Source organism: Eimeria tenella, genomic scaffold (genome assembly GCF_000499545.2).
Source record: "Eimeria tenella Houghton genomic scaffold, Eth_scaff190, whole genome shotgun sequence".
Taxonomy (NCBI): domain Eukaryota; phylum Apicomplexa; class Conoidasida; order Eucoccidiorida; family Eimeriidae; genus Eimeria; species Eimeria tenella.
The window spans coordinates 4923-13464 of record NW_013541740.1 but is presented as its reverse complement, the minus strand read 5'-3'; the positions used below and the strand labels follow the sequence as shown (position 1 = coordinate 13464).

The window sequence follows — 8542 nt, the reverse complement described above, 5'->3', positions numbered from 1 at the left end:
GCAGCAGCAACAGAAACAGCAGCAGCAGCAGCAGCAGCAACTGCTGCTGCTGCTGCTACCACCCACGCCGTCGCTGCTGCTGTGGGTCTGCGGCTGCTCCCACTGCTGCACCTACTGCCACTGCTACTGCCGCTCCCGCTGCTGCTGCTGCTGCTGCTGCTGGTGCTGCTGCTGCTGCTGCTGCTGCTGCTGCTTGCCTTGAGTTGGTCATAGAGTTCTTTGGCAATGAAGTAGCCATGAAGATAACGAGTGACTAAAGGGCTGCCAATGAGGTGCTGCGCATTTAGCTGCTGCAGCTGCTGCTCAGTTAAGAACTGCAGCGAAGAAAATGCTGCTGCTGCTGCTGCTGCTGCGCTCCCGGGCTGCTGCTGCTCCTCCAGCTCCTCCGTCAAACTGTCCAGCATGGAACACCACCTTAGCAGCAGCAGCAGCAGCAGCAGCAGAAGCAAGAGCAGCAGCAGCAGCAAAGGACGCAGTGAGAGCGTCTTCAGGCGTGAGCATCTGCACCCCAAACACTCAACCCTAACACCAAATCCTAAACCCTAAACCCTAAACCCTAAACCCTAAACCCTACTTGGGGGCGAGGCCTAGAGAAGGGACAAAGTATGCTGCCATTTGTCTGTGGTCTGTCGAGGCCAGGAATAAACCCGAATTTCCAAAAACAGAAAATGAAGTAAAGCGGACAACTCGCTGCTGCTGCTGCTGCTGCCGCTGCTGCTGCTGCTGCTCCTCCTTGTCGTTGCGGGGCGCCATCGGGTTTTCCCACACAAGAGGGGCCTCGATGCTCGCCAACAGTTTGCTGCTGCTGCTGCTGCTGCTGCTGCTGCTGTCGGAGTTGCCCGGTGTCCAGACTTTGATGGAGACGCCGTCGCAGCTTGCGATTCTGCTGGTTGCAGCAGCAGCAGCTGCTGCTGCTGCTTCTGCTGCAGGGTTCCCCTCAGCTGCTGCTGCTGCTGCTGCTGCAGGCTGCTGCTGCAGCCACTGGAGCGTGTTGACGGGGGAGAAGTTCCTGTGGCTGAAGGCCCCCAAAGGCTTCGGAGATCGCAAATCAAATAATAAACATAATCCATTTGAAGTGCCAATCGCAATTTCTAAAGAAGTTGGAGAAAACGCTGCTGCAGTGACTGAGCTGTACGTACACCCCAGAGGCGCAGCACCCGGTTGGTTCAGAAAACGGGAAACGAACGCGAAAACGGCGAATAAACCCTTTTTAAACTTCTAAAATTCAAATTAATTCATTTATTTCGTTTATTTTGATCCAAAAAACTCTTTTTAACGACCTTTTTCCCCTTTTTTCAAGTGACAAACCTCGAAACTTCGCCCGCGCGCAACACCGCCGCGGACCGCCCCGTCCGGATGTCGAAACACTCCAAAATTCCTTTTTCGCTGAAGTCCACAAATGGCATTAATGGCATTTAATTAAATTAAAACAATTAAATAACAATTTGTGGCATTTAATTGCATTTAAAACAGTAAAATTAACAATTAATGGCATTTAGTTGCACTTGGAAAGAATAATTGAGAAAAAATGACAATTAATGGCATTTATTTGACTCTGAAAAAGGTAATTAACAAAAATGGCAATTAATTGCATTTTATTAAATTAAAAATCAACAAAATTAACAATTAATGGCATTTTGTTGAATCCTTTTAAATAAATTAAACAGTTAATGGCATGTAACTGCATTTAAAAACAATAATGGCATTTCGTTTGTTTGAAAAAGATTAATTTGAGAAACAAGATATTAATGGCATTTATATGAGTTTTAAAAGAGTAATTAACAAAAATGGCAATTAATGGCATTTAATTGAACTTGAAAATAATAGAATAAACGATTAATGGCATTTGATTGAACTTAAAAATAATAAAGGATAATCATTAATGACATTAAAAGAATAATTAACAAAAGTGGCAATTAATGGCATTAAAATGAAAACGAAAAGAAACAAAAAGAAATAAAAAGAAATGAAAGAAATAAAAGGAAATAAAAGGAATAAAAGAAATAAAAGAAATAAAAGAAATAAAAAAGAAATAAAAAATTAAAAATAAACAAAGAAAACAAATGGCAAAAAGTGGACCAAAAGAAGGCGAAGAAAAAGCAAAAAAAATAAAGCAAAACAAAACGCAATTAAAGTAATTAAACTAAACTGAATTAAATAAATTAAATAAGTTAAATTAAATAAATTAAATTAAATAAATTAAATTAATTAAATTAAATTAAATTAATTAAATTAAATTAATTAAATAAAATGAAATAAACAAACCCTCCAACTGCCAGCAGCGGCAGCAGCTCCGAATGGCAGCAGCAAAAGCCAACAGAGGAGCAGCAAATTAAAGGCTCGAGAAAAAGGCCAGACTCGAGGTCTAGCATGTAAACCCTGCTGCTGCTGCTGCTGCTGCTGCTGCTGCTGCTGCTGCTGCTGCTGCTGCTGCTGCTGCTGTTGCGGGAGGAGGGGCGCGGGTTGCTGCTGCTGCTGCTGCAGCAGAGAGTGGCGGACCACGGCAGGTAAGTCAAACTCGTCCCTTCAGTTGGCACCCGCAGCTGCATGCAACACAAACCCTAAACCCTAAACCCTAAACCCTAAACCCTGAACCCTAAACCCCAAACCCCAAACCCCAAACCCCAAGGCCCAAACCCCAAACCCTAAACTCTAAACGCTAAACCCCAAACCCCAGACCCTAAACCCTAAACCCTAAACCCTAAACCCTAAACCCTAAACCCTAAACCCTCACCCTGTGGTGCCTGCCTCCCTGCGCGTGGAGTTCAATCCATCTGTTGTTTTCCAAAATTGCAAATTTGGAAAAGTCTTCGGATAAAAAATAAATGTCTTTTGGTTCGCTGTCGAGGCCCCGCTGGAACTTCAGCCCCAGACTCCCCACATCAAACACCCGCACCTGCAGCAGCAGCAGCAGCAGCAGCAGCAGCAGCAGCAGCAGGGGCAGCGGCAGCGGGAGGGGTGCGGAGGCAGTAAGCGCAGAGGGCCAAGCAGCAGCAACACGGCGCAGGAAACAGCAGCAGCGGGAGCAGGTGAAACAACAGCAGCAGCAGCAGCAGCAGCAGCAGCAGCAGCAACAGCAGCAGCAGCAGCAACAGCAGCAGCAGCAACAGCAGCAGCAGCAACAGCAGCAGAAAAAGGAGAAAAAATGAATCGTTAGAAACGAGAACAAGCAGCGGAGGCTTTCAGCTAGTCTAAAGCCCGTAGAAGGCGTGCGCTCAGTAGACCGCCAAACGAGGGTTTAGGGTTTAGGGTTTAGGGTTTAGGTTTTGCTTGCCTGGGGCGGGTAAACCCCCGTGGCTGCGATGTAGTTGAGGTCTGGGCTAACTCGGATTTTGGAGGAAGCAGCAGGGAACTCGAAGTCCTGCAGCAGCACCACATCCTGCTGCTGCTGCTGCTGCTGCTGCTGCTGCTGCTGCTGCTGCTTCCTGCGGCGCTGCCGGTCCCGCTGCCGCTCGAAGACACTGACACCCCCGAAGCCGCTTAAGTCATAAACAGCAGCACCAACTGCTGTTAGAGTCCGCAGCACCATCTGCAGAAGCAAAAATTATGCTGCTGCTGCTGCTGCTGCGGCTGCGGTTGGTGCTGCGATTGCTGCTGCTGCCGCCGCTGCTCCTGCTGCTGCTCCTGCTGCTGCGCCGCAAGGAGGAAACTGGTGAAGGCTGCTGCGCTGCAAGAGAGGGGCGAACTGCTGCTGCTGCTGCTGCTGCTGTTGCTGCTGCTGATTAGGTCCTTCGGTCTATATTATCTTGGATTCCTAGGTGTCTGTACACCTCGAAGAATTTAAGCTGGCGAAGCGCTGCTGCTGCTGCTGCTGCTGCTCTTTGTGCTGCAGCTCTTTGTGCTGCTGCTCTCGATGCTGCTGCCGCTGCTGCTGCTGCTGCTCTTGCTGCTGCTGCTGCAGCTCTCCGTCAGCTGCTTTTAAATAAAAAAGAAAGTAGTAACAGCGGCAGATCTGTACCCTAATCGCGCTGGGGGGCCCCGGGGGCCCCCGGGCCCCACACTTCCGGGGGCCCCAGTGGCCTCACTGTGGGCCCCTCGGGTCTTCTGAAGCGCCATTTTCTGTGGAGTTTGTTCTAAAAGGATTTAATTTAAATAAATATTTAAATTTAAGTGCAAAAAGAAGAAAAATGGCATTTATTTGTTCATTTTTTGACAAAAATGTCGAAAATGCGAAAGAATTGCAGCAGCGGCTACGTTCAATACTTCCGTACTTCGAGGAATGCGAACGGGCAAAAACAACTTCTCGAAAATCTCTCTTCTTTGGCACTATTTTCTCCTTTTTCTTCATTTTGATTTAATTTTAAATTAATTTTAATTTAATTTTAATTTTATTTTAAGTTAATTTTATTTTTGTGCGCTTTAATACCGCAAATGCCTCAATTAGGAGCTGAGAAACGGGAAGAAGTGACAGTAGTTGGGCGCTGGCTGCGGGGAGTCCGCGAAAAGTGCACAATTGACGAAAAAAAGGCCAAAAGTGGTGCATTAAAAGTGAAATAAATATTATTAGATTAAAAATAAATAAATAAGAGTTATTTATTTGCAGAAAATGCGAAAATGCGAGCGAAATGCGCCAAATGGCACTTTCTGGTAGTCCAAGAAACCCCAAATGAGTGGCTGGAGGAAAGGAAAAATGAAGAATAAAATAAAAGGCATTAAATGGCAAATAATTAAAAAATAAAAAGGAAAATAATTAAAAGATAAAATGGCAAATAATAAAAAGAATATAAATGACAAAAAGACAAAATGGTAAATAATAAAAAGGAAAAAAGGCGAGGAAATGAAAAATAAAAGAAGCGCTTTTGCCAGCTTTTGTTTCGGGTTTTTTCGGGCAATTTGAGGTCCTTTTAAGCTTCTTTTAAAGCCTTTTTGAATCCATTTATTCCAAAGTTTGATTAAAATGGAAAACAAATGCCATTTTAGTTCAAAATTTGATTTAAAACAAAAAGAAATGCCATTTTAGTCAAATTTGAAGTTTATTTTCTTTGTTTCTTTTCTTCGAAAACTTTTCTGAAGTTAGCGGAGCAGAATGAGGACTGTATAATTCCTTTTAAATAATATAGGGGCCCCTTTGGGGCCCTTTTAAGTCTCTTTTAAGGCCCTTTTCAAGATCTTTTTAGGCCAGTTAAAGGCACTTTTGAGGCCCCTTTTAGGGACTTTTAAAAGCCTTTTTAGGGCCCTTTTGAAGACTTTTTGGGGCTCTTTTCCTGTTTCTCTATAACTCTTTTTTATCCCCCTTGAGGCTTTTTGAAACTCCTTTATAAGTCTTCTTTAGGCCATTTTAATTCCCTTTTTGACCTTCTTTAGACGCGTTTTGGATCCATTTTATTTTGAACCTTTCTAAACACCTCCTAGGTCTTCTTCGGACCCGTTTTAAAACTCTTTTTGATTTTTTTGAGACCCTTTTTAAAGTCCTTTTTTAATATTTTTGAGACAACTTTTAGATCTTTTTCAGATCCTTTTAAGACCCCTTTTTGATCTTTTTTTCGATCTTTCTTGGACATTTTTAAGATCCATTCAAGCTGCACCTTAAATACTTTTTACATCTTTTTTAAATCTGTTTTAGACCCTTTTAGATCTATTTTAGACCTTTTTAGATCTTTTTTTTAATCTCTTCAAGACTTTTTTTAGATACTTTCAAAGAGAGTCTTTTTAGACTTTTTCTAGACCCCTTCTTGGTCTTCTTTAAATCTTTTCAAAATCCTTTTTTATCTTTTTTGAAACTTTTCAAGACCTATTTTGGACCTTTTTTAAACCCCTCTTTGGCGGTTTGCTGCTGCTGCATTTGCTGCTGCAGCTGCTGCTGCTCCATTTGCTGCTGCAGTTGCTGCTGCTGCAGTTGCTGCTGCTGCAGCTGCTGCTGCAGAATTGGGACTTTGTCTGCTTGCCCCGTCTCTGGGGCTTGGCCCATCTTGGGCTTTTAATTTAAATTCATTTAAAGACATTAAATGTAAAAACAAAAGTCCTGAAAGAGCAAAATGTCCCAAAGATACTTGTTAGGATTTAGGGTTTAGGGTTTAGGGTTTTGGGTTGTCGCCATAGTCCTGTTTGTGGGGCTTCTCTGCCTAGATGTGCATTTTGCGTCTTTGCGTTCGCGCTTTTATATTTATTTATTAAAATAATAATTATTGGAATAAATAATTATTAAAATAAACAATTATTAAAAAAACAATTATTAAAATAAATATTTATTAAAATAAAAAACAAATAATTTCATTTGTTGCGAAACGCATGCACTTGGGGGTCTTCCCTGCTGCAGCTCTCTGCAGCTTCGGGGGAGCGACTTTTCGCGTTTTTGCAAAATTCAGTTTATAATATTAAAATAAATATAAAGTAAATATAAAATAATATAAAATAAACATAAAATAAATTAAAAAACTCATTAAAATGCCCTTCCGCGGTGTCCCGGATGTGCAGCTTTTAAGTCTGGTGTCTGTACACCTGGGGTGTCTGTACACCTGAGGTGTCTGTACACCTGAGGTGTACGTACACCTCAGGTGTACAGACACCGCACGGAGAGGCAAGGGCCCCTGGCTGCATTTCGTTGGAGTTTTTCATTAAAAAAGAATATTTAATTAAAATAGATTTAATTTTTATTCAAGATTGCCAAAGTGCGAAGAAAATGTCTCCACTCCACGCCTCCAGGTGTACATACACCTGATTTGCTGTTACTTGCCTCAGACGTGCCACGCCTCTCCTGCTGCTGCTGCTGCTAATGCTGCTGCTGCTGCTACTCAAGGGTTTAGGGTTTACCCATATATATATATATATATAGAGGTAAAGAGCCACTCAACTGGCACAGCGATGGTCTGCTGCGCAAGGGGAATTAGGGTTTAGGGTTTAGGGTTTATCAGATAAGTAAAACTGAAAAGACCCAAAAGCTCTCTCGTCAGCCATTTGGGGGAAGCGGGCTGCACAGCACGCGCGCTGCTGCTGCTGTTGCTGCTGCAGCGTTGCAGCAGCAACAGGATCAGCAGCGTCAGCAGCTACTGCAGCAGCAAAAGCAGCAGAAGCAGCAGCGGCCCCAACGCAGCTCATTTGGGGGCCCCCAAAGCCTTCAATTTATCATATTTGGGGGCCCTCCTTAAGCCTAATCCAGCTGCCTTGGGGGCCCCCTTGGGGGCCCCCTAGGGCCCCACTCCACTCAGCGGGGGGCCCCCAGGGGCCCCTCTGGGGCCCCCAATAATTTTTTCTTTGGGGCCTCCTGAGGCCCCCATTAATATTTGCTTGGGGGCCCCCTGGGGCCCCCGTTCATAGTTTTCTTGGGGGCCCCCTAAGGCCCCAGTGCCCTCTATTGGGGGCCCCTAGGGCCCCCAATGTATTCACTGGGGGGCCCCTCGGGGCCCTCCTTTGGGGGCCCCCTGGGGCCCCCATTCAGAGTTTCTGTGGGGGCCCCCCAGTGCTGCAGGGGGGCCCCGTAGGGGCCTCCCTTGGGGGAGATGATTTGGAGGATTTGTGCTGCTGCTGCTGGTGATATATGGTTAGAAAGAATACTTTTGGACTTTATATTCATTTAAATAATTGTTTATAAAAGATTTATTTTTTGTTTTTGAGTTTAAATGGCAAATTGGATCGGGTTTGCTTTTGCGGGAGGCGGCTGCGTCAGGTATACGTACACCCCAAGTTGCTGCGGAGCGCGACGGGCGGCCGGGGAAAAAGGCGGAAAAGGCTTTTTAAATTTGATCTAAAAAAGAAAAATAATAAAAAAGAATTTATTTAAATGAATAATAAAGGCAGAAAGCCGGGATTTTGCAGCATGCAACAGGGTTTTCAGCGTCTGCTGCTGCTGCTGCTGTTGCTGCTGCTGCTGCTGGTAAGCCCCAAATTGCGTCTCGATTGCTGCCATTTGTTGTTTTTGAGGTTCTTTTTATTGTCTTTTTATCTTTTTATCTCCCTGGTCTTTAAACTCCTTTCTTTTGAGCCGAAAAAGCGGAGCAGAGGCGCCGCAGCTGCTGCTGCTGCTGCTGCTGCTGCTGCAGCCACCGTCTCGAGGGTTATTTGCTCTCTGGCCGATCACTGCAGTCTTGTAATTTGTAGTTCTAGACCACTTCGCAGCGTGGGGCGGGGTTGCGGGCCAAACCCTAAACCCTAAACCCTAAACCCTAAACCCTAAACCCTTTTCTCTAGCGGCCGCTCACGGGGGCGGAGGAGGCCACCCTTTGCTGCTTTTATTTTCCCCCCTTTTCGTGTTTTCATCTTTTGAGTTTTTCTTTTTTGCTTCCCTTTTTATTTGTCTCTTTGTCTTTCGGCCTTCTTTCTGGCAGATTGTTGTTTATTGTTATTTGTTTCTTTTGTTTCCCTTTTTGTTCTCTGCTGCTGCAACAGCAGCAGCAGTAGCAGGCGGCAGCCACGGCGGCGCCGGGACTGGCAGCAGCAACAGCAGCAGCAGCAACAGCAGCAGCAACAGCAGCAGCAGCAACAGCAGCAGCAGCAGCAACAGCAGCAGCAGCAGCAACCGCAGCAGCAGCAGCAGCAGCAACAGCAGCAGCAGCAGCAACAGCAGCAACAGCAGGAGCAACCGCAGCAGCAGCAGCAACAGCACAAG

The 8542-nt window shown here is 45.1% G+C and overlaps 1 protein-coding gene across 1 annotated transcript in view; it reads right to left on the bottom strand.

Moving 5' to 3' along the window:
• Positions 1–5908, bottom strand: part of ETH_00010260 (uncharacterized protein) — a gene marked incomplete at both ends in the record, with an annotated part of 6913 nt that extends 1005 nt beyond the window's left edge. Inside the window, 9 exons of the mRNA XM_013374094.1 lie at positions 198–414; positions 575–1129; positions 1309–1386; positions 2266–2543; positions 2735–2896; positions 3275–3461; positions 3527–3667; positions 3771–3912; positions 5743–5908. Coding sequence (XP_013229548.1) covers positions 198–414; positions 575–1129; positions 1309–1386; positions 2266–2543; positions 2735–2896; positions 3275–3461; positions 3527–3667; positions 3771–3912; positions 5743–5908 — 1926 coding nt within the window. The remainder of the gene's footprint in view (positions 1–197; positions 415–574; positions 1130–1308; positions 1387–2265; positions 2544–2734; positions 2897–3274; positions 3462–3526; positions 3668–3770; positions 3913–5742) is intronic.
• Between the last annotated feature and the right edge of the window lie 2634 nt (positions 5909–8542).